Source organism: Gadus chalcogrammus, chromosome 5 (assembly GCF_026213295.1).
Source record: "Gadus chalcogrammus isolate NIFS_2021 chromosome 5, NIFS_Gcha_1.0, whole genome shotgun sequence".
NCBI lineage: Eukaryota > Metazoa > Chordata > Actinopteri > Gadiformes > Gadidae > Gadus > Gadus chalcogrammus.
Window position 1 is genome coordinate 10,710,204 of NC_079416.1, and position 25,499 is coordinate 10,735,702.

General features: G+C 44.3%; 1 protein-coding gene across 1 annotated transcript; it reads right to left on the reverse strand.

The window, feature by feature from the left end:
* Positions 1-1,491: 1,491 nt before the first annotated feature.
* Positions 1,492-25,279, reverse strand: LOC130382522 (DNA topoisomerase 2-alpha-like). The gene is made up of 34 exons (XM_056590324.1): positions 25,108-25,279; positions 24,426-24,572; positions 20,473-20,563; positions 20,254-20,317; positions 19,853-19,998; positions 19,635-19,732; positions 19,327-19,539; positions 18,942-19,115; positions 18,619-18,720; positions 18,211-18,348; positions 17,125-17,263; positions 16,863-17,020; positions 16,483-16,608; positions 15,644-15,754; positions 15,273-15,378; positions 15,034-15,143; positions 13,985-14,077; positions 13,763-13,877; positions 13,277-13,398; positions 12,964-13,112; positions 12,221-12,452; positions 11,875-12,009; positions 11,159-11,359; positions 10,037-10,232; positions 9,853-9,941; positions 9,382-9,528; positions 8,981-9,064; positions 8,219-8,419; positions 7,657-7,756; positions 7,354-7,506; positions 6,172-6,342; positions 5,870-6,019; positions 5,061-5,398; positions 1,492-4,049 (listed from the first exon to the last, which is right to left on the reverse strand). Exons 1-34 carry the CDS (start codon positions 25,126-25,128, stop codon positions 3,897-3,899), a joined length of 4,773 nt encoding a protein of 1,590 aa, XP_056446299.1. The 5' UTR covers positions 25,129-25,279; the 3' UTR covers positions 1,492-3,896.
* Between the last annotated feature and the right edge of the window lie 220 nt (positions 25,280-25,499).

The following is a 25,499-nucleotide window of genomic DNA, read 5'->3' on the forward strand; positions in this document are numbered from 1 at the left end:
GTTACCCCTTATGTTTTTTTTCATGACGACCAATAAAAAACGACAGTGTTACCCCTTATGTTTTTTTTCATGACGACCGATAAAAAACGACAGTGTTACCCCTTATGTTTTTTTCATGACGACCGATAAAAAACGACAGTGTTACCCCTTATGTTTTTTTTCATGACGGCCGATAAAAAACGACAGTGTTACCCCTTATTTTTTTTTCATGACGACCGATAAAAAACGACAGTGTTACCCCTTATGTTTTTTCATGACGACCGATAAAAACAACAACGTTACCCTTTATGTTTTTTTTCATGACGACCGATAAAAGACGACAGTGTTACCCCTTATGTTTTTTTTCATGACGACCAATAAAAAACGACAGTGTTACCCCTTATGTTTTTTTTCATGACGACCGATAAAAAACGACAGTGTTACCCCTTATGTTTTTTTCATGACGACCGATAAAAAACGACAGTGTTACCCCTTATGTTTTTTTTCATGACGGCCGATAAAAAACGACAGTGTTACCCCTTATTTTTTTTTCATGACGACCGATAAAAAACGACAGTGTTACCCCTTATGTTTTTTTTCATGACGACCGATAAAAAACGACAGTGTTACCCCTTATGTTTTTTTTCATGACGACCAATAAAAAACAACAGTGTTACCCCTTATGTTTTTTTTCATGACGGCCGATAAAAAAAGACAGTGTTACCCCTTATGTTTTTTTTCATGACGACCAAAAAATACGACAGTGTTACCCCTTATGTTTTTTTTCATGACGACCAATAAAAAACAAGTGTTACCCCTTATGGTTTTTTTCATGACGAAAGAAAAACGACAGTGTCACCCCTGTCAACGTATTTGTAGGGATCCGAATCTGAGCAGTTTGGAGTATTAACCTCCGAACTTATCAATGCACCATCAAGACACCGAATAAAGTCAGCACAATGATTATACTTGACTTTATAATTCGCATGAAATAGAGATAAGAGTCTTCCAACAGAGGACATCAACCGGACTTGAACCCCGGTCTCCAGGGTGTTAGCTCACAGCTCTCTCCACTTCCCACTGAGTATCATAATTTAAAAATGTCTGTGGTTATATATGAAAGTGCAATAGACATGATAGCAATACGTTTCAAATTAATGACATTGTGTTTTCCACAGAAATTGAGCCACGGTCCCCAGTGGGTGAGGCAGAGTACACTCCACTGCACCACTGAGGCGATGAAAATTCACAATGATCAATCATCAATAAAGAGGATATACATGACATTAAAATGTATGTGTGTATTTCTATTATTTCCCTTATGTTTTTTTTCATGACGACCGATAAAAAACGACAGTGTTACCCCTTATGTTTCATTTGATAAAAAAGACAGTGTTACCCCTTATATTTGATTTGACAAAGACAACAGTGTTACCCCTTGTGTTTTTTTTCATGACGACCAATAAAAAACAACAGTGTTACCCCTTGTGTTTTTTTTCATGACGACCAAAGAAAAACAACAGTGTTAACCCGTTTTATTTGATGAATATCGACAGTGTTACCCCTTATGGTTTTTTCATGACGACCAAAGAAAAATGACAATGTCAACCCTCATGTTTCATTTGATAAAAATGACAGTTACCCCTTATGTTTTTTTCATGACGACCGATAAAAAACGACAGTGTTACCCCTTATGTTTCATTTGATAAAAAAGACAGTGTTACCCCTCATGTTTCATTTGATTAAAACGACAGTGCTACCCCTTGTTTCATTTGATTAAAAAGACAGTGTTACCCCTCATGTTTCATTTGATTAAAACTAGTGTGTGGAAAAAAAAACAGTGTTAACCCCTATTTTTTAATTGATAAATATCGACAGTGTTACCCCTTTTGTTTTTTTCATGACGACCAATAAAAAACAGTGTCATAGATCGCTACCTAGCAGAGTTGTAAGCACTTTCCACCCTTTTCAGTGGAGGAATTGGACTCCCCAAGCAATGTTATACTTAAAAGAAGCAAGTAAGTTTAATATTAATTTAGTCTTTCGGCCTGTAGCATATAAACAAAATGAAGCAACTGTCCCATATTTCTAACTGCATTTGAAGTAGACATTGAGACTCAAAAAAAATGGACGCTATAGGACAGTGTTCATGATTTGTCTCAATATCAGAATAACAACAATGGGTCAAATAGCAATGGCTGGTGGAATGGCCATGAAGTAGGTCTGTATATGCAGTGTAAGCTTGTCCAGGCCCTGCAAGTCAGGATGGAGGCTATGAATCTGAATGAAAAGCAGGTAAATAAGTAGTGGCCATCCCCAAAATGGGGGGGAACCTCAGACCCCCTGTCTGTTACTGTGCCCACGACGCCAGCCGCCACTGAGAATGACCAATGAAAATAATTCTCTGCACAATTTGAATTGTGTTTAAATATGGTACAGTGGTCATTTGTTTAGCCAATTCATGTTAAACAATGAGGGTTTTGATTGACCCGAGGGAGAGGGGGCCTTTGATCGAGCGTTTGTGTTTTTTTTGTTTTTGTTATCATTGCTTTATTGGCCTAATCTGAGGAGAAATCTATGCCATAAACAGACATTTTATAGGCCTTTATTACACTGGTCTTCTCAATGCCATGGAACGCTCCGTTCACTTGCAAGGGTAGCAGTCCGGTAACTTGTCAACCCCAGCGTCTTCGGTTGCTAAGCGACGTCAACGTCTTATAGCAGACTATTTCACTGCTGATCAACACTACGAATGCTGGTAACGAATAAATTGTAAAAAGACACACCATGTTAAGTTATTTGCCAAATAAGATTTGAAAAGCTTTGGAAGTTTATTTACAACACTATTTACATGGTTTCGGAGTAGTACACTTTGAAATTTTAATACAGTTCAGCGAGAAAGGCGACGAAGAATAAGAAGGGGGCGTTCCAGTCTGAGTAAACGGGAACTCCCACCACACGAGAAGTGTCCATTTGTGTCTGCAGTGGGATGATATTGGGATGGCTAGTCACTACGTTTTTGTAGTGACTAGCCATCCAGGGGTGGGACTAGTGGTTGTAGTCTTAAGAGAATCCTCCCCTCTTACACTTCCTATTTACTTCTACTCAAAACTCTTCATATTGCGTCATTTTAAACAGGAAGTGTTGGAGATCGATACGGATCTCTTCAGTCTCTCCAGAAAATAAGGGAATGATGCACGACCATTCAAAAATATGACTGGGTTTCTAACGATACAAAGCTTAATGAAAATGGGTGAAGTGTCCCTTTAAGGAAAACTGATTAAAGTCTGCCCTTTAGTATTTCAAATAACTTGTAGTTATTTATTGAAGCCTTTCAATGCATGGCAAAGATACGTTTTAAGGTAATGGTTGACTTGTTTTAAGTCTCATAAAAAAAGGGATACGTCCTACCAAATAGTGTGGGGGAGCTTCACAAGGAGTGGACTGAGGCTGGAGCTACTGCATTAAGAGCCATCACACAAGGACGGATCCGGGACATAGGCTTGTCATATTCCTCTTGTCAAGCTGCTCATGAACAACAAACGTCAGAACGGTCTTACCTAGGCCAAAGAAAAAAGGGAGTAGTCTGTTGCTCAGTTGTCCAATGCCGTCTATTCTAATGAGAGCAAATTTTGCAGGTCATTTGGAAACCAAGGTCCCGCAGTCTGGAGGCAGAATGGAGAGGCGATCCAAGATGCTTGAAGTCCAGTCCTTACCGTATAAATGAATTTATTGTGTAAAACAGACAACCACTGAAATATTTACAAGAACTAAACAGAAAACAATTAAGCATTAAACCATTACAAACCTATTTTTTTTTAAAACATTTGTAAGGGGGCCAAAACATTGATTGCAGGCCATTTCATCTTTAAAAAAACAAGGTTATATGACCAGAACTTTGAAATTCAGAATCCCCATTAAAACCCAAATTCTTCATCCGAGTCGGAGTCCAACTTGTATGACATAGGCTTCTTGGTACGCGAGGGCTTGTCTCTCGCTGCCACGGCAACCGAAGCGGCATCCTCCTTGTCAGATACCCTGAAGCTGTCATCATCCCACTTCTTGGCTTTCTACAACGAAACCGGACATGCACGTTAGAGCAAAGATTAGGCATCCTAGTTCCGATTTGTTAGAGGAATATTTCTAGAAGCTCGGTAAAAAATAAATTCTAAATGAAATACCTTTGAGTGATGTATGATATCAATAAAACATCTCAACCAACCAGACAACAGCATGGTACCAGTACTCTCTAGGGCTGTCACTTTTTCCAAAAATGAAATTCGAACGAATTTCGAATGTCCATAATTAATTTGAATACATTCGAATACATTCGACCCCCCCCACCCCCCCCCCCATAGAACTATTAAAAAAAAAAAAAAAAAGAAACACGACAACGACTGTTGTCGTGTTTCTTTTTATTTCTTGTGGAAATCACGTATACCTACTGAATTCATAACAGCACAGGATAAAAACACATCTTTGATAACACATTTGTAAACACAACAAGAGGAAGCTCCGACACACAAGTGCGGCTGTCTTTTACGCATTAACAATAACTGCTCGGAGCGCGATATGCGGAGCGCATGTTGTCCATGGCACACACAGCCTATATAAACGAACAATCTGTGAGGCCGACCTCCAACACGGCATGCTGCTCTTTTTATTCCTTACGGAAAGAAAATTACAAGTAGTCTCGCAGCTCTCCGTTACCGCTGCAGCTGCTTCTGTCAGCCGTGCTGTATAAGTCCCCAAACAGGCTGCCCATCGCGCCCAGCGCAGCAGCGGACTTTTCTCCCTGTCGTGCGATCAGTGTCGGTCTCCGTTTCAATGAGCTCGTGTGAGAGGCTTTCAGTCACGAGATGTTTCTGTGCAGGGGAAAGGTGGACTAACCGGGAGAAGCGGGGATCCAGGAGGGCCGCTTTATTGAGGAAAAGCCACTCGCCGCTCTCTTCTTTATAGCGCATTTTTACAGTTCGAATGGAGAATTACACTTCGAATTCGAACTTTTCACCCCACCTTCGAACGAATATTCGAACTTCGAATAAAAAGTGACAGCCCTAGTACTCTCTTCAAACGCTCACCTTACTGGCTGCGGCGGTGGTGGTCTTGCCGCGGATGCGCGCCATGAGGTTATCGGACTCGCTGCCCGAGTCGTTGCTTTCCGAGTCGCTGTCTCTGATCTGCTTGCGCTTTGCAGGGGGCTTCACCTTGGTGGCCAGGGCCTTGGGCGGGGCCTCATCGTCACTGGAGTCGCTGTCTCTGATCTGCTTGCGCTTTGCAGGGGGCTTCACCTTGGTGGCCAGGGCCTTGGGCGGGGCCTCATCGTCGCTGGAGTCGGCCGACAGCTTAGCCTTGGCTGCGGTCTTGGATACCGTTTTGGCCTTGGTCAGGGCATCCATGATAGAGGGCTGTTTTGCGTCTGTTGGGGAAAGATTCACAATGGACCCACAATTAATGATGAACTTACATATTGTTAAACTCTTTATAAAAGGATTATTCAGGTCATTTCATTTCAAACTTTAGAATTTTTTGTTAACTCAAAAACTGTTCCTGAACCTAGCTCATTGACAACCAAAAGGGCAACGGAGCCATCTGAGAATACCGCCTCAAATCCCAGTAGACTTAATATTTCACTTAAATTAACCAAATCCTCCCCATAAACAGTGTTCAGGTCAAATATCCATTCTGTTGGACACTACAAAATTGACCAGACGATAAAAACTTCAGATAACGTATACAAACATTGAATAAACACAGACGGCCTCTGAAGAATCATTAACACTGGTAATGGTTTCCTCTGAGAACACTGCCTGAAAATCGAGCGGGCTGAATAATTAAGAAATCTCCTTAAAATCCGGAGCAACGCCCAGTGAGGTATAGCAGGCTGTACCTGCAGTCTTCTTTCTGGCCACCGGGGCCTTCTTGGTGGCGGGGGTCTTCTTGGCGGCAGGGGCCTTCTTGGTGGCGGGGGCCTTCTTAGGGGCTGCCGTCTTGGCCCTGGACTTGGCTGGGGGCTTTGAGCCGTCAGACTGAGACTGAGCTGGAAGGAGCATTCAATGAAAAGACAGATTAAAGGGGCTGTTAGCCAGCTAACTTTACCCTACATAGAGCAACCATAGTCGTCATGGTTACCTGCAGAGTAAGCAGTGGAACCATGTTTAAAACGTGTGCAGAAGAGAGTTTATCACTTACAGCTCGACTTGCTCTCGTCTTCCTTGACCGTCGTGGGTTCGCTCACCGCCACGCTGGGCTCGGGCAGGTAGGAGTCGTCGTCGCTCTCAAACACCCTAGGCTTGGGGGCGCTGGCCTTCTTCCAGTCGTGAAACTCGTCCTCGCTGTCCGACAGGCTGTATTTGACGGCAGCTGGGGTGGAGCCACATCGGGGGACAAACGGATCGTATTAATGACGTCTGCGTACACACGGATATCGTAAGACAACGCCAGACTGAGGCCTGAAATTTTACCATTGTGGTCGTTTTCAGTTTTGCCCTTTGCAGACTAAGCTCGCGGCTGAGAGCCGACAGCTCATAGAAGCCAATGCAATTCACCGTTCGCTAAAGACGGCTCGTTTGGATGAAAACAATGTTGTAGCTGGTTCTTTAGGTTACTACACTCAATTGTGTCGCAACGATGTTTAACTGAGGATCTATTGAACCGCAAACTCAGAATCTGCCAATTTATTTCCAACTTTACGGAAACTCCTCTCCGTTTTTATGCTTTACTCAAGAGGTGTGTGAATTGACCTGGATATGAAGCGTCCGTAGCGCAAAATAATGTAACATTCGTTTTTTAAAGAGATAAGAAGGAGCTCTCTCTCCTCTTGTTAAAAAAAAGGAGATCCAGCAGTGGCGGCCCCTATATGCAGCCCCTAGTGTGTGAATTGACCTGGATATGAAGCGCATATCCAGCGTCCGTAGCGCACGGAATGTTATATTATTTTACGTAGCGCAAAATAATATAACAGTCGTATTTTCAAGAGATAAGCTGAAGCTCACTCTCCTCTTGTTAAAAAAAAAAGAAATTCAGCAGCGGCGGCCACTATATGCATATAGTGCATATAGTGCATATAGGGGCGGCACCTAGCAGCGGCCTAGGTGCAGATAGGGGAACCACTGGAATGATCGTATTGGATATTCATCGGATTGGACATACAGTGGCACAAAAAACCTGACCCACCGGACCACAACATACATAGCACAATATTTGACGGAAAAAAAATAAACATGGGAGGCAAGTAGGGGTGCAACGATCAGGATAATCTGGGGCTGTTAGCCATCATGTATGTTTTTGGGTTGTGGGATCAAGAGATGATCATCCGTTTACCATAATAATAATTTAAAAACATTAAAAACCAAAAAGGTTAGGGGGCCTCACCTTTGCTCTTCCGCTCAACCATGTCCCTTGGGGCCACAGGCTCGTCCATCTCTGCAGACACCTCCATCTCGCTGCCGGACTCAGACGGCGCCTCGCTGGACCAGGGGCTCTTCCTGGTGGGGGCCTTGGTCTGCTTGCCAGTCTTGGATGCAGCTGAAGAGGGCAGATTGTGTTGTTTAAATGTTATAGCATTCAGAAGAGCAGGTCAGTCGTGGGATACATGGAGGCTTTTCTAAAGGGAAATATACAATAATCTTTGTCCTTCTTAAATGAATAGAATGCATCCACGGCAGTAATCCTCACCCTTCTCCTTGGCACTGGCCTTGACTCGTTTAGCCAGCGGAACGGACTCTAGTGTGTTCTCCTGCTCCCCGTCAAACTCTATCTTCATCGCCACTTCAGTCTGGAAACCAGAGCAACAAAGAGACCAAGACAACACGTTTTACTCCATTGACTTGAATGCCGAATACGAAAGAGAACACTCCTGGACTAAAGAAGATGAGGTTGCATAAATCATCATAATCAAATAACATCCAAGTAGATTGCCTAGAGGAGATGAAGGATGAGACATTCCTCAACTCTCTAACCAACCAGTTAACTGAATGGATAGCAAATCAACAGCAAGGACATCAACACCGTCAATAGGCGCTACGTTTATTCAAGTCAAATATCCAGACCGCTTCAGGGGGCAGCTTCCAAGCCACAAGATACACAAAGACACGCTAGAAGCCAGACCAATACGTTCAATCTGAAATCAGTTTTGGTGAAGCGCTGAGGTCGCCCCAGACCCCGATGTGACCTCGGTCCAGAGGTCTACGGTCGGGGGGGAGGACGGAGCGGGGACTGGAGGAGGAGCGCTGCTTACCTTGACCTTGCGACCACGCTTGGCTTCGCCCGCCTTGCGGCTGGCGTCGGCCTTGACGGCGGCGGTGATGCGCGGGACGACGCGGCGGCCCTGCGGCGTGGGCATCGTCTCCTGCTTCACCTTCACCGGCTTGGCCCGGCCCGTCTTGCCCTTCACCACCGGCACCGAGGCGCTCTCCTCCTTCTCCCGCTGCTCCACACGCTGGGGGAGGAGGTACACTCAGGTCATCCAGTGGACCCCACACAAAAGGACAGAGTGCTAGACATAGGCAATGATCCCATTGGATGAAAGGCATTCAAAGGATGGCCCCGGCCTAAAGACCATCATTGAGATTCATTAGTTATTGATCTTCATCACTTGTAAAATGCCTTCACAAAAAAATGGTGCTATATCATTTTTATGCATTAAAACCGTAACCTGAATTCTTCCAACTGGCCCAAACAGAACATGTTCCCTTTCCATACGGCAATGCCTTACGAGTTTCCTCGTTATTACAAGATACCGTGAACGCTTTCTCATTATTAAGTGATAATCATTTGAAAAACGACACAACTCTACATTGTTCTTCACTTCCGTACCAATGCACACTACCAAACGTCCTGAGCCCCGATTTTAAAAGTATAAATAGTAGAATATTTAACAGGCAGATAACAGGGATGTGCCCGTCACTTAAGCAGAAGGCCTTGTTCAAGATGATTTAAAGTCTGGGTTAACGATTCTTCTAGGAGGGTAGGTGGGTGGGTTCTGGGGACGGTTGGGTACCTCAAGTTCCTCCATGAAGGCAGCAAGGTCCTCTCTCCACAGATCAGGGGCAGTCTTCTTCTCGAGCGTGTTCAGCTCAGTCATCTGTGGGATACAACATTGAGGAGGTCAGAGACGCACCAGAGATGATGAAGCAAGAAACCAATGGATCCATCCTTACTGGTGAAGAAAAATTCTGATTGTTCTGATCATTCTGTTTCATTCATTTATGAAGTAGAAAGTATCAAACAATGCTTTGTTTAGCTTGAAAAATTATTATTTAAAAAGTAAAAAACAACATTAGGCTTTCCTGTGTTTCAGATCATTTATCAATAGGGTTAGGGTTATTCACTTAAATGTAGGACCCTTAGCTCCACTCAAACGGGCAGCAGCTCAACATCAGAGCCCTGAAGGACACAGACCTTGGCGTCTCTCTGCCTGCACAGCTCCTCCTTCTTCTCCTTGGTGAGGTACCACATGGGCATGCTCAGCAGGTAGTTGAAGTCCGGCCCAGTGGTGTCCTCCTTCTCCTCCTCATCACCGGTTCTGCCCTCCATCTCTTCCTCAGTCTGCACACACAAGCACAGAATTAGCAAAACGATATGGCTCCATTCCAATTGGCACCTGGGAGGTATGGTGAAAGGCAGGAGGCTGCAGCACGACATGATTTTGGAACGCACCCCATGATTCACAGGTGCCAAGCGTTTAGTGATTTAGGGAGTGAAAGACTATAGAATGGCCAGTGGACTTCAAACGATAGCGGCTCAATAACAAAAAAAAAAAAAAAACATTTGTAACACACGCACACTTTCTATGCTGTGTGGACATTCTAACTTCTGGCTTGGGGCGTTTGATTTCTATCCCAGAGTGAGGAACAGCGGGAGGAGTCCTACCTTCTGAGCGCCCTTCCAGACCTTGACCGGGTCTGAGTCATAGCCCATTTCCGCCAGCATGGAGATCAGCTCCTTCTTGGGCTTGTTCTCTGAAGGGCAAAACACAACCGAGTTCAAGAACAGCACCACCATAGCATGATTCATGGGAACAGAAATGTGGAATGGGGGGCTAGGGGCGACGCACCGATGACCAGGGTGCCCTGGATCTTCTCCAGGATGAAGCGGGCCTGGTTGCTGAACTTGGAACTCTCTGCGCCCAGCATGCCCAGCAGCCACTCCTTCCTCAGGCCGTAGTACTTCATCCTGAGCTTGAAGAACTCCCTCAGGATGTCCATCACCGACTCATACTTTTGCAGGCTGCCCGCGTAGTCAAACAGCACCTGGGAGCGCAGACATGGGTTGGGTTGGTTGAGAGAAGTACGTGAAGATGTGAATCCAGGAAAGCTTCTCCAAAGAGGAGTTGACCGTGACAAACTAGGGCCTACACGAGCGTGTAGCCTTCTCCGAGTCCAGGACATTGGACAGTGAAGACACTGCAAGATTTGAATGATCCAGGCATCAAACAGGAAACCCCACAAGCCTGATCCCTTCCAGCAGAGTTGTAATCATCAGTTGAGGCCATCCAAAAAAGCTCTCCCTTCACTCTCCTGTCGTTCCCAGCCATGACCTTGGAAAGGACACCATCGCTGTAGTCTGTCTTGTGGCCGTCCACTACAAGTAATTTTACATTTGTGGACTAATTTAAGTCTACTTTAATACTCCTGCTGTAGGCCATGGCCTGAAAAGTAGGGCTGCACAATATATCAAATTTTTATCGGGATGAGAATATTGGCGTCCCACGATGACACGTAGTGTTCTCGCGATATTTTTTTAAAATAATGCATCCGCAAAAAAAAGAAAACCAAAAAAGAGACGAGCCCCGCCCATGCAGTATACGCTCTACCTCCGCTGCAAAGCAAACCAAGCGCTCCCTGTACACCTGTCTGTGTGAGTCCATCCTGCAAACAGCGGCGCGAAGCCTGGAGAGGGGGGGGGGGGGGCGTGGCCTGGCGGCAATTAGCCACTGAGCAGTGTGTGGCTCCTACCACTAGGGGTGGTAGGAATTCAAAAGATTTTTTTACCAATGAATAATCGTGATATCAATATTGATCAAAATAATCGTGATAATCATTTTGGCAATAATCGTGCAGCCATACTGAATAGTAGCATGAATAAAAGGCCCGATTCATAAGGGTCCTGGAAATATATTACATTGTTTGAGATGAGCTTCAGGGTGGGAGGGAGTGGGCGTGTGTATCCTCCTCACCATGGAGTGGCAGGTGAGCGTGTTCTGGAGCTTGAACACCTTGTGGAGGCCGGCCGCCTCGGCCTCCAGCAGCTTCTCCTCCGCCATCTTGACCACGAAGCGCACTGTGGTGTCCGTGTGGTACTCCTTGTAGTCCGTGATCAGAGCGGGAATCTTGTCCGTGCCCATCAGCATGGCCTCCAGAACGTTCTCCTTGTAGGTCTGGGGAAAGGGAGGAGTGTGGTGGTGAGACGAGCTCTGATCAAAGGGGACCCCTGAGTCATCCAGCACGCATCCAAAGTGTCTTTGTGTTTTCTTCAATATCATTTTAATTATAAACAGGTGGAGGCTTGGCAAAATGCTCAAGGATGCCTTCAGGTTGGCTGCGGACGTTGAGGTTTGACCACAGAACCTTGCTGGGAGTCAAACATCCCAAATAGCATCTTATTAAATATGTTCTATATCTATAGAAATGTTCATATAATATCTGTAATATTATATGATATAATTGTTGCATATCGGGTCGCAGGCGATTGTGGACATACTCCTTCAGATAATTGTTATAATAATAACAAATAGCCAGTGTTTGCTCCGTGTTCAGGGATTATTCTGCCTCTACCACTCAAATAACCGAATTGATCCTGTTACACTACACAGTTGTTTTTAGAAACAACTAAAACTAAACTAGGGCAGAAGTGCTGGTGGCCTGGCACAGGATAAGCGCCAGAAGGACTAACCTGCGTCCAGGTTTTGACTGGCAGCTCGGAGATCTCGATGGTGGTGGAGTCGAGGATGGCCACCTCTCCACTTATCAGGTACTGGTTGGCCTCCAGTTGATCTACACCACCGCGGAACCCTTTGAAGCTGGGAAGCTGCCAATGCAAAACAATTATTGTGGATTAGAAACTTGTTCCTTAAATATCAACCATGGGCTGTACAGTATGGACTCAAATGTGCATCACGGTATGATTTGCCACCGTCCTCCAATTGTGAGAAAGACCTCTTAGCTACATATTAAAACAGCTGGTTGACCGGTAGCGTTTCCCACCGGACAACCTTCCCACGGGACCCGGGTCCACCCACCATGGGCTGGGGCTCCTGGCCATCCAGCATGCGGTTCAGGTTGCTGACGATCTCCTGGACGTCGTAGGTGGGGATCTTGCTGGCCCAGCCGGTGCCGATGCCGTCCGCGCCGTTCACCAGCACCATGGGCAGGATGGGGATGTACCACTCGGGCTCCACCCGCTGGTTGTCGTCGTAGTTGTACTTGAGCAGGTTGTCGTCCACGGGGGGGAAGATCAGCCGGGTCAGAGGACTGCCGGGAGAAGGGAGGGTCAGACGATTAGAATCAGGGGTTTATCCTGATGATGACCATGAAAATAAGTTCTGGAATAATATACAAATGTAATTCTAAGTTTATTTTAAAACACCGTTATACGACTTGACATGACGTTTTACCCCATAATGACCATGATAAATATAGATGGATGTTTAAAACAAAAAAGTATTTCATTTATCGTTCATTTATCAACGAGTTGCTCATTTTTTAATTTCTGTAATAACCAGTACAGATTGTCCGGAGCCTCTACACCAGGCTCGTTATAATTACGAAGATAAAATAATGGACCTAGACTGGTGCGTTACTTGACTAAAACCAAATGTACATATTTCCAATTAGATTTATAGTCGTCCTATTTCCACAGCCACGTTGTATGTAATAGTATGTTGAACAATGTTGGAGCAACAAAGGGGGCCTGTGATCTGTAGGCGCAGTCTTTCCAACTGTACTCCTGTGTGCTTCGATCCCTGACCCAATCGCCGCTGACCTGAGCATGGTGAAGATGTATCGAGGGCTGGCAGAGTCCTTGCCGCCGTTGAGCCGAGTGCCGAACTGACCCATGGGCTGCAGCAGATTCAAGTTGTTGCTCCCCACAAAGTTCTGAGCCAGGCCGACGATGGTCATCATCAGAGAGATCTGAGACACATAACACCAACGTCGGCAACGGTAGAAACCTCAATGGCACAACGCTCACAAAAACTACTTAGATGTCGAATGGCAATTCAGGCATGTCTTTTCAAACGCAAATGTTTGACCATAAGCGATTAACAGTAACAGATCTGAGGTCTGCTGGTGCTGACCTCTCCGTGGTGATAGGCAGACATCTCTGCCACCGAGCCGGCCAGCTGGGCTACCTTCACCTCCCGCTTGTCGTTCCTCTTGATGCAGCTGAACAGCACCTTCCTCTGGCCCGGCTTAAAGCCTGCACGGAAGAAATGTATAATATACTGGGTGAGCCTTTTACACCTTTATAGCCAGGCCCTCTGGCTTCTGCACAATCCATTGTCTTCTAGAATAGCAGTAGAGGATAAACTCACCTCTTCTAGAGAGGAAATCTCGCTATCATGTTGTTTTAGCTAGTCTTGGGAGATAACTTGGATGCATCTATTGGTATACCTTACTACCCCTAATTCTAGAGTAAAAAATAAATATAATAAGACTAACCTTTCTGATTGCTTCAGCTACTCTGCCTAGTTGTTCTTTTATAACTTGCACACACAGTCCTTATTGGCAGTGACTTCCATTTCTACCATTGGAAGCCTCGACGGCGGTGACCAGTGACTCACCGTCCACCAGGCAGGCGAGGGAGCGCTCGTTGTCCGAGTTGGAGAACTGCACCAGCTCCTTGTTGACAAAATCGTTGTAGGACAGGGACTTGGTGGCCTTGCCGTAGAGGTACTCCTGCACGAGAGAGGGCCCAGGTTACTCAGGCAGAGAGGGGGCGTTATGCTTTATAATATTTGACACACACAGGCAGATGAAAGAAGGGAGGTTGGCTTGGAGACTACCTCAGGCAGGTTGTGTTCCCTGCGCTGACGCCGGTTCGTCATGAAGTTGGTGAGCCACACCTTGCGCTCGTCCACCTTCTTCTTGCTAAAGGCCTGGGGGGCAGGAAAGGGATACAACGGTCAGATCTTCCACTACAAATTGAACAAATACTTGATACTCTGGGACACTGGATCGCGTTATTATCCAGCACACAGATGATCAAGCCTTGATGGAAAAAGAAGCTGGCATCGGTCTATATTATTGGTCAAGTATCGACCCTGTCTCTGTTGAGTAGGGTTGGGCAAAACGATTATTTTCCAGGGAATCAGTTCTTGCAGTTCCGGTCACCATCGCGATTCGTTTGTTTGATTCGTTCGTTAAGTCTGATGGTATGTTACGTCATTTGGCACGGAATCTGAAATTATGGAATAAATGTTTATCAACATGCATGTAGCCTACTACTTTCTAATGTTCTGGTGAAATTACCCAGGCTAAGTGTAAATATTAAGCCTATATATCATTAATACATAATGGGACGCAGTAAGAATTAAATGGCGCCTTCCAAGAAGCCCTAATAAGCAGTGAAGCACCATTGTGCGAATTCCCTACTAGACCAAACGACTCGTAATGGTAGGCAAAAACAATACTTATTAAAGCATGCAATTGTGATGTAGAACAAAATATTGAAGCCTACAGCGATCGTTGGTTAACTTGTGTGGAGGTGCCTTACCATTTGTTTACCCATGTGCCATGGCAACAAGATTGCTACCTGCTGTAGTACTCTCATTGACTGAATCGTTGAGAATGTTTTAGACTCAATCCATATAAGGTCGCAGGGAAACGAAGCTCTGTTCGTTTGTACATTTTAATTACGTGACCATAATTTTGTTATACGTAAAAAAAAAAAAAACAGTTCTCGTCGTTCACTTTTGGGATTTGTGCGTTCTGACCGATTCGTTCGCGACCGACCCATCACTACTGTTCACTCGTCTGAACAACAGAACATGACCAGTGGGACGCAGTAAGAATTACATGGCGCCTTCCAAGAAGGTGGATGGGTCCTGCTCACCAAGGTGATTGCTTCGTCGTCTTCAGGGCCGCTGTACTTGAAGGTAACGCGATGTCTCTGCATGTCTGAGAAGTACTCCTTGGCTTCCTGCGACGTGCTGGTACCCAAACCTGGAGACCCGCAGAACTACGTTAGCCAAAGCTTTTCACACTCACACGGCAATGCTCTTTTGAAAGGTTCCGAGTGAACGGAGGGCTTACTTGTTGGGTCTTACTACCACACAGGGGTCTGGGACAAACCTTTGTAGTATTTAACTTTCCAAGATTTGTAGTTGGGCTGGTTGTCCTTCCACTCGTCAAACTCTGGGATACTGTAGAAAGACAGCACTGTCTTCTTCAGAGTGGCCTAAGAGTATAAATAGAAGGAGTTAATATAGAAAGCCTCAAGATATACATAAAAAAGATCTTATAGTTTAGATGAGTGTCCTGCCGTAGCACAATATGAAGTCAGAATGTAGTCAGTTCATTGTTTTACCAGCAGAAAGCAGTGTTATGCACCTGCACCGTGTTGGCTACACATTTGAATAACAGATCAAAAAGCTATTCAAAGTAAGAGCACTCACTGGGTCTAGGGGCTGTTATCAACAGAAGGTACATTTGTTGATCAGTACCTTGATGATGGGTGTGATGAACTCCTCCAAGAAGGGATGGTGCAGCAAAGAGGGCCAGTTGTGGTGGATGAAGTTAATGAGGAGGCCCTTGATGTGGGAGCCATCTTGATCCTGTCAGCAGAAGACCACAAAACATCATCATCACAATGAGCTTTACAATCGAGCATTGAAAATGGTGGAACTAGAATCAGGGATGCAAACACATGTATGACAAAAATAGAGAGCTACCCGAAGTCGGAAAAAATATGACGGCATAATATCCTATTATCATGAGGCCTATGCTATATGCTATATGCCTAGAAAGATAAAAAATATATTAGTTACTCAGTTAAAGTGACTTTTTAAACTAAGTTAATCTATTTTCACACACACAAACACACACCTTTGCATTGGATATGCGATCACAGGTACAGGTACTGGCAGTGTAGGCCTGGCACTGTCCCTGATCTTATCTGCTAATTTGGGGGTTTCTGGAAGAGGGTTTCGGAGAAGCTGTGCAACACTTTGTGCAGCTATTGTTGTTGTCACTTTCCTCCGATGAATGTCTGCCTTACAGTGTGAATACAGGGCATGTACACCCCTGCTGGCATAATTTATTTATTTAATGCAGAGTGTGCATTTAGCACATCCTTTTTTCCATCCATCCATCCGCCGGCCCTCCGCTGCGCGGCCGAACAACGCCCCATAACAGTGGTATAATGAGCACATACCCCAGCCTGTCGTGATCTATTGCTTAAATATATAACTCGGCTTGAAACACATTTTACTAAACAGCTAAAGTTAGGCTGCATTCCCTTCGTACTGCAGAGTACAGTAGGAGGAGGCGGCCGTGTGCACACCTGATCTGTCATGATCATGAGCTTTCCGTAGCGCAGGCTCTTCAAGGACTCTGGGTCACTGTAGTTCTTCCTGTACTGCAGACCCAGGATCTTGATGATGTTGTTGATTTCAGCGTTCTCCATAATCTGGAGAGGAGGAGGGGGAGCCAGGTCAACATATTTTTTTTTTATTTTGAACAACAGGGCATATATAGGAATACTTCCATCATTAAAACAAATGACTGAATGCTGAAATGACTTCAATGTTATTCCTAAGAGGCCACACGGCTAAACTGGCCAGAGATGCCACCTCATCACGGTCAGGCTTCACGGGACATGAAGGATGTGCAGCCGTCTTATAGGGAGTACATCAAGAGAGGAACCAGGGCGGCGCTCCTCACCTGTTTGTGAGAGGCCTCCCGTACGTTGAGCATCTTTCCCCGGAGAGGGAATACCCCGTAGCGGTCCCGGCCAACCACTCCCAGCCCGGACACGGCCAGCGTCTTGGCCGAGTCCCCCTCGGTGAGGATCAGCGTGCAGCCGGACGAGTTCTTCCCACCTACAGAGGGCGATGTCGGACATTCAGCGTCCATCCGCGTAAAGCTTTTTATCATTATATTCCAACACAAGTCGACACAACAATATTGGGCCCTTCCAAATTACCGGCGTCGTTGGCGTCGTCCAACTTGGGCACACCCTTGATCTTGGAGTGCTTGACAGCGGAGCACTTCTTGTTGAGCTGCGTCTGGGCTTTGAACTTCACCCAGTTCATGATGCTCTCAACCACCCCGCATGCTGTCGCCTGAGGAGGGGGAACGGGAGATAATCACAACTCTAAAATCATGAGGACCAGTTCAATTATAATAGTTATATATTTTATTAAATTAACTTCTGCAATGACATGTACATAATTGTATCTTCTTATTTAGGGCTGTACGGTATGGACTAAAATATATATCACGGTATGATTTGAGGCATAGACGGTAACGGTATTATATCACGGTATGTTAATTGTATTTTCTAATTTAGATATAAAGGCTTCTGAAGAGGTATAATACTGGTTAGGCAGCAAAACTGCGTAAAAAAGAAAAATTGCAAAATCTTTTCTCAAGTTACTTCCATCTCTGAAAAACACTAATGTTTAATAGTATGGATTTCTTCTCCACTTGCTCGCAGACCCTGTCGTATAGTTTTGGCATCTCAATTTGGCAGAAGTATGTACAGGCAGGTAACGCGTACCTGTGATCGAATGTTTTGACAATCTCTTTAAAGCCCTTTTTATCGACATTTTGAAAGGGAACCATGTCCTTACACGGGTATACAATGACAGCGTTTGTTATCGTTTTCCTCCGCTGGCTTTTTTTGTCGTAAGGAAGGCAGTATCGCTGTCAAATCTGTCCCTGGGAAAAGTAACGTTGCGCCGAATTGAAAAAGGAACTACGTTTCGTTACCATATTTTCAGTAGTTGCGCGTAACTTTACTTTTTACAAGAAAAATGTGTTACGTTACTGTATTAGTGCGTTACTTACTTTGCAACGCGTTACACAGAACACTGTCTACCAGTCACACCGGTTTCACGGTAACGAGAAATCCATACCGTAGCGCAAATTCACATCGGTGTACTTTCTATACCGTACACCCCTACTTATTATACTTAATTGTTCCTGTCCCATCTAGTAAAATGTGATCCCTGCCTCAGTAAAAGCATTGTGCATGGCCCATGTGCTTGACGGGTGCGGTTCTCCGTACCTGCTTGATGAACTGCTCGCTGAGGGAGCAGGTGGAGCCGAAGCTCTTCGGCTGCAGGGTCATGTTCTCCTTGGTCTGAGAGTCGAAGGTGGGGTTCTCGATCAGACAGTTGACAAACAGCCACAGGTGGTTCTTCACCTGGACATCGGGCACGGGGAGAGGGGTCGTTAGGTTTGAAATGAGTTACAAGCTCAACTGATTGCCTTTTGAGATAGCTGGTAGTATCCATCCAGTGAACCAGCTGGTTGACAGGACATCATTAAGAAAGTAAAAAATCTAAATAAAAATGCAATTATATTAATCATTTGAGTGCTAAACATTATTTTTCCCCCTCATACTGCGTGTTCGTGGTGGACTGAAAGTAGAGTGCAATGTAACGTAGCCTTAAGAGGTGAAAGGAGTCCTCACCTGGAAGGGCTTCACCACCACCCCTGCCTTGTTCTTCTTCTTCACCACGCCGATTAGCTTGGAGACCACCTGGTCGGCCACATGGTCGGTATGTCTCCCGCCCTGCATGGTAAAGGAAGAGAGATCAGGATTCAAATCTAACCCATTGACCCCAAGAGGCTGCTATTGCTACATCTCAAGACCCCACCCCCAGGATAAAGACGCCTGACGCATCGGTACAAGCAACTTCATCTGGTTACAAATCAGCCGATCTCGGGCCCTGGTGCTGCTACGATTATGATTTTCACGTCCACCTTCAGTGTGGACCCCAGCAGCAGCCTCACCTTGGTGGTCGCGATGCTGTTGACGAAGCTGACTTGCTGGAAGCCCTTCTCGCTCATGGCGAGGCACACCTCCCAGCGGTCGTTCACCACCTCATGAACCACGGTGAGTGGCTGGCCCGCCTCGTCCATCTTGTCCTTCAGGTACATGTTCACGTAGCTGCGGAACCCGGTCACCTGGGGAAAAGGTAGTGTGACGGGAGAGTGATGTCACATATCTGGAGGGTTTGGTTGTACTACATTAGGATATAGTATGCAGACCATGGTTCTATTTAAAAAATAAAATGTGATATTTCAAACAATTTATTACTAATTCATTACTTGGCAAAGGCTGTTTGCCACTGAGAGCTTGAGAAGACAGGAGGATCATGTTTGGTGGTAAACTCACGGGCAGTTTCTTGCCATTGAGGATAACGCGGATGCCCTTGGAGGCGCCGGCGATGTCGTAGGCTCGCCTCGTCATGAGGGCCACAGTGTCTTTGTCCAGCATGCTCATCTTGAACTTGGCCAGGTCAGGCTGGAAGGTGATGCAGGTGAACTCTTCGCCCTCAAAGGCCTTGATCGTGGAATCACTGGTCCGGCCCATGTTGTCGTACCAGGACTGGGGAGCAAAAACATTAATGCAGAGTTAGCTTGGGGACAATGGGTGATCAATGCAAAGTGACGCTTTCAATAAAGCAAGGGAATGTTCCATACCTGCTTGAAACTCTTTTTGGACTCCTTGCATGCAGTCTCCACCGTGAACTTGGTGCTGAAGATGTTGCAGAGCTTAGCTCCGTAACCGTTACGTCCACCTAGAACAGTGGATGTAAAGAAGATAATGGGTTGCTTTTCCTTCTAGCCACTTGTGGTTCATGTCCTGAAACAAACTATATTAATTTTTTTATAGAGTCTTGGATTGTTATTGACCGTACCGGTTACTTTCTTCTGGTCGTCGTCGTAGTTACTGGAGGTGAGGAGCTGTCCGAAGATAAGGGCTGGAACAAAGACCTTCTCTACCTTGTGCTGCACCACAGGGATCCCCTTCCCGTTGTTCCACACACTGATCAGGTTGTTCTCACTGGGAGACCAAAGAACAACATCTAAATATGACTACAACAAACAATAGTGTCCAGTCTGGAGCCAGATGTGCAACACCTACTTGCTCATACATGGCGAAAAGATATTCAATAAATATTCTCTGCAAGCAACTTGCATGAAACAGCCAGCTGAATGACTTGAATGGGGGACTCTTTAAACAGTATTATATTAGTTTGTTACGATTTCCATTTGGTAAATCTCCACAGGTAGTGTAGTTTTCAGATTTCATACGTACGGGTCAATATTGATCTTGATGATGGACATGCCCTTGTCTCGCTGCTTGTTGTCCGAGGCGTTCACTGTTAACGTAGGAAGAGCAAACAGCCAAACAAATTACCTTTGGATAAAAGACTAATGATACAGCTCCTTTTACACTGCAAGATGCAAATTTGACTGAAAAGGAGAAAATTAAGATATAGCTATAATGTCATTTCCAAAAAGGTCCTTTACTCACCAAGTATCTCGTCAAAGATCTTGTACAGCCCCGGTACGAAGCAGACATCACGAGAGTTCAGTCCCTCATCTTCATCATACACCCACATTTGCTGAGAAAGAACAGAAAACTGCTTGAAACCTCCACTATGCAACTCTGGTCAAACTCAAGAATAAAACCCATTGACCCATGCATGCTGTTCATTTTTATTATTGCTATACTTTTGTGGTTTAACACCTTCAATAACTAAATATTATTACCAAAGGGTGGTGGCACTGAAAGCTTCAAAGGCTGTGTTGCAGCAGGGTTCATTTTCCAAAGAATTTGTGCAATTTGCTTGTTGGTAATAACGATTTAAAGTGTTATCCATTGTATTAAAGTTTGTTAGGTATCACAAAATGGAATGTAATTCGAAAAAGTAGGTACTATTTTAGCGGTTTGCTATTGATTCTTATTCCCCCCAGAATGCATTGCGTGACGTCGCGTTGGGGAGACACGGACCAAAGCCGCATTGAGACCCTTGAGAGTAGAGACTAGTAAGAGATTGTTCAGCAGACTATACAGATACATAGATAAATACATAGGTATATAGTTTGTATATGCTACACGTGAACCTCCTTAAATGGCACAATTTGATTGGTTCGCTATCTCGGGATAATGGGCAATATCCCATGATTGACATCTTAAACTCGATATTGATAATCGCAAAATGTCCGCTAATAAAAACAAATAAACCGCTAATAAAAACTAATAAATCCCGGCAAAAAGATGTTATTCACTTCGCCTTCGGCGAAGAATTGTGCATTAATAGCCTAGATAGATAGATAACCTAGTCGAGTGTTTATTAATACTAGGGCTGTCAAAATTGCTCAAAAATGACATTCGAATGTTCGTTTGGAAAAAAATCACGAATTCGAACTATTCGAATATCTGGTTGCCTATTTTACGCAGTTGCCGTCAATATGTCAATAATGCGACAAAACCATGGTTCAAATTAGTGGGATATATATATATCCTATATATAGGGCGGCGGCTTCCTGCTGGGCATTTCCTTACTTTAAAACGAGGGACATCGCGAACAGACGGAGGCTCATTCACAAAGCAGTTAGGCGCTTGTACCGCGGGAGTGTTTTTTCACATTCGAATATTATGAGGGACATCGCGAACAGACAGAGGCTCATTCACAAAGCAGATAGAGGCGCTTGTACCGCGGGAGTGTTTTTTCACATTCGAATATTAATTTTCACGTTCGAATTCGCGTTTTTGGATACATTTCGAACGAATATTCGAACTTCGAATATTCGTTGACAGCCCTAATTAATACCAAACGACACAAATCGCCGGGAATTCAATTAGGTGATTCGGCTCAAGTCTGACTGGACATACACAATACATCACATTAAAACTAGACAGATGCGTTGATAGATAAATAGACAGATAGAAAGATAAATATGTTCTATCATTTGCATTGCGGAGCCAGCCAGTCCTGTGCACGCATGCAAATTAGCCATGATGTGCGCCTAACAGAATTAGGGCTGTCAACGAATATTCGAAGTTCGAATATTCGTTCGAAATGCATCCAAAAACGCGAATTCGAACGTGAAAATGAATATTCGAATGTGAAAAAACACTCCCGCGGTACAAGCGCCTCTATCTGCTTTGTGAATGAGCCTCTGTCTGTTCGCGATGTCCCTCATAATATTCGAATGTGAAAAAACACTCCCGCGGTACAAGTGTAACAGACTAGTATTGTGAAGAGCGAATGTATTTTATCCCCTCGGGGTTTCCGTACTTGGATATAGGTATTCCAGCTCTCACGCTGTGACTGGGTGACTTCTGATAGGTACTAAGTAAACGAGACTATTTTCCCTTCCACGCTTGTGTCATTCTTGTCATATAAATATCTAAGTGCCAACGCTCGGTTACACAAGCGCCTATCTGCTTTGTGAGTGAGCCTCTGTCTGTTCGCGATGTCCCTCATAATATTCGAATGTGAAAAAACACTCCCGCGGTACAAGCGCCTAACTGCTTTGTGAATGAGCCTCCGTCTGTTCGCGATGTCCCTCGTTTTAAAGTAAGGAAATGCCCAGCAGGAAGCCGCCGCCCTATATATAGGATATATATATATCCCACTAATTTGAACCATGGTTTTGTCGCATTATTGACATATTGACGGCAACTGCGTAAAATAGGCAACCAGATATTCGAATAGTTCGAATTCGTGATTTTTTTCCAAACGAATATTCGAATGTCATTTTTGAGCAATTTTGACAGCCCTAAACAGAATTAAGACTAATGTTGAGAAGTCATACTAAAAACGGATAGCACGCGAAAGCTAAACCAGACTGTATCAATCACACACTTTGGGTCCATTCTAATTTAGAAAAAGAGGCTATTCTTTAAATCTTTGCAGTGACTGAATGTTGATGATAAAACGGATTGTTTTGCATAAGATGGGTGTGTGCGTGCGTCCTTTCTGGCTTCGGCATACTGCATGGTTATGAAGGCCTTGTGGTTAGTTGTGGTCGTAGTGAAGCAGCCTAGCCTTGGAGTTGGATAAGTTGGAGTGATTGTGTAGTACGGGCGTGCGAGAGTGAGCACACCCGCCGTGGTGATGTTTGGCTTGTTGTGGGCTGTCTATCAGCATCCGCCGGGTTGCATGAATGTGCTTTGTGTATGTGTTCAATGTACATCTGTCTGATCGTATTTGCAGTAGATTGATGGTTAAATAATGTCACACCACGATCGGTTATACTTGCAGGCACTCATTTGCAAGTGCACTGATTGCATGTCCGATAGGCTATACCTGCAGGCTATACCTGCCATTTATGCAGTTGATTGCACCAGATTGGTGCCAATTATTGTCGTTTTTGCATTGTAATGCACAACTTTGCCTGTCCTTGTTATAAATCAACGTGCATCCAAACAACTTTATCCAATGCAGCCTCCTATGTCAGTGTTTTATAAAGTAACTTTAAAATATATAGCATATTATCAAAAATTGTCAAATGTGTGCGTGTGTGTGTTGTCATGTAGGCTATGATTGTCTTGGCTTGCATCCATGAAATATTGTTATGTTATAGGCCTACTGCAAAATGTATATCGGTATTGGGCAACAATCGGGAGATGGAACTAAATGGAAATAAACACTAGGCAAAGATGTTGTTACTGGAGCTAGTATGCTACCATCAAAACGTGGGATAACTAATCGGAAATCTGTTTACAACGTTGGGGTCAGATTTAATTAGGGATTATCTGGGGGGGATTTCACAGGTGGGACTGGCAAGTTAGACCATAGTTAGCATTATGCCCTCTATTTCTAGATCTTCTGACTAAGTTTACCGGTAATTATCTGAACGACATAATAATGTCACTTGATATAAAGAAAACGTTGACTTTCACTCTGTGCTTTTCACTGACAGTAAAAATAAAAGTGTTGTATTGTATGCACTGCTGTTCATTGACTACCTCCAGCGACCGTTGATGTGTTGCTAAATGACAGCAATTCTCCACTCATTCTCCTCTGACCATTTAATTGGCTTAGACCACCATCAGTACTCCGCAATTCCTCATTCACCCTCTCACGTCTGACGGTTTGAAATGATACGGCTGTGGGCCATCATACATGTTATTTGTGGTTCTTGCCACCTCTTACACACCATCGTTTTGCACTCTCCCTCCCATTAACTGTTCACAATATAACTACCTCGCTTCAATTCATCTCATAATTGTATTCTCACCAGTATGGTATTCATTAATTGATTGCACTTTATATTTCTTTCATATTTTACACTTTTAAGAGTCAGTTCTCCATTTATTAACATACACTCACTGTACATATTTTATATATATTTTGTGTATTTGTACACACCTGTGCCTTGTGTGTACTGTCTGTCAGGTAGCAACGCTGTGTTTTTGTTTTGTTTTGTTTTTACAACAAGGGGGCGGGGTACCAGATACTTTGTATCTTATACCTGCGTGACGGGCTCCACAGAGCCGATGTAGGAGTCAGGTCGGAGGAGGATGTGCTCAAGCTGGGTCTTCTTCTGGTAGATCCTCTCAACCGAAAGCCTATTTTCGTTCTTCTTAGACTTCTCCTTCTGCTTGTTATCGAACAAGCTCTGTGGCAAGGCGTACGAAATATTTTCATCAAAATGAGTATCAAGGATATCAATTTCAGGATATCAATTTCAGAATATCAATTTCACTTTGACAATAAGTTTTAGATTTAGACTCTAAAGTACTTTGTATGTACAGTCAAATATGTACGGTTAAAGTACGCTCTGGTATGTAAACAGTCATAGCTCGGTTACTGTGACACAGATGACACCTTAACACAAAATCTTATTTTCATCTTAACGGCTGATAAGAATAAAAACGTCCATAACAAAGTGGTAGGCCCTCAGACCGCGATGATACCGCCGTACGTACGAACAGGTAGTTAGCCTACTGTCGTTAAGGTTAAGGATGCAAATGCAAACAAACTTTGATTCTGAATGATTTACTTTGATGAACACAGTTGTATATGAGACAGACTGCAATTCTGCAAAGTATGCTCAGTTTAGGAAGGTAACGGTTTGTCGACGACAACAATAGCTGCTACCTCATGCTTCATATCAACAACATCCACGGAAATAATAATGAATTGATACTTGCCTTCAGTGGTTCTTCAGCCATTATTACTTTTTGATTTGTACCGGCCTGACAAAGAACATATGGAATTAAAACTATAAACCAGAACTTCGTAGCCCACGAAACACCTAACTGAAACAGCGCTCTCCTTGTACTAAATTTGAAACTATGAAATCCAGTCCCCGCCAAAAGGTCAATAGACCAATAGACGAAATGCTATTCTTTTTTTCTCCAATTGAAAACCCAGAAATCAGTAATCCCGCCCATTTGTACAGAATAACAAATCACTGACGTCGTTTATTAGGTCCTCCCATTTACACTTTGTCCAATAAACGGTCCGTATTCTTCAAATATAGGCTACATGAAGCTTACTGTACACTACATGAAGAGCAATGTGTTTGACCTATTTTGCTGGG

Coding starts and splice junctions, on each gene's coding strand:
- LOC130382522 (XM_056590324.1), bottom strand. CDS start 25,128: ATGGCTGAAGAACCACTGAAG. Junction 8,420..8,980: donor CCTTCATGGAGGAACTTGAG/GTACCCAACCGT, acceptor CTCCTCCCCCAG/CGTGTGGAGCAGCGGGAGAA. Junction 6,343..7,353: donor GGTTGAGCGGAAGAGCAAAG/GTGAGGCCCCCT, acceptor GCTCCACCCCAG/CTGCCGTCAAATACAGCCTG.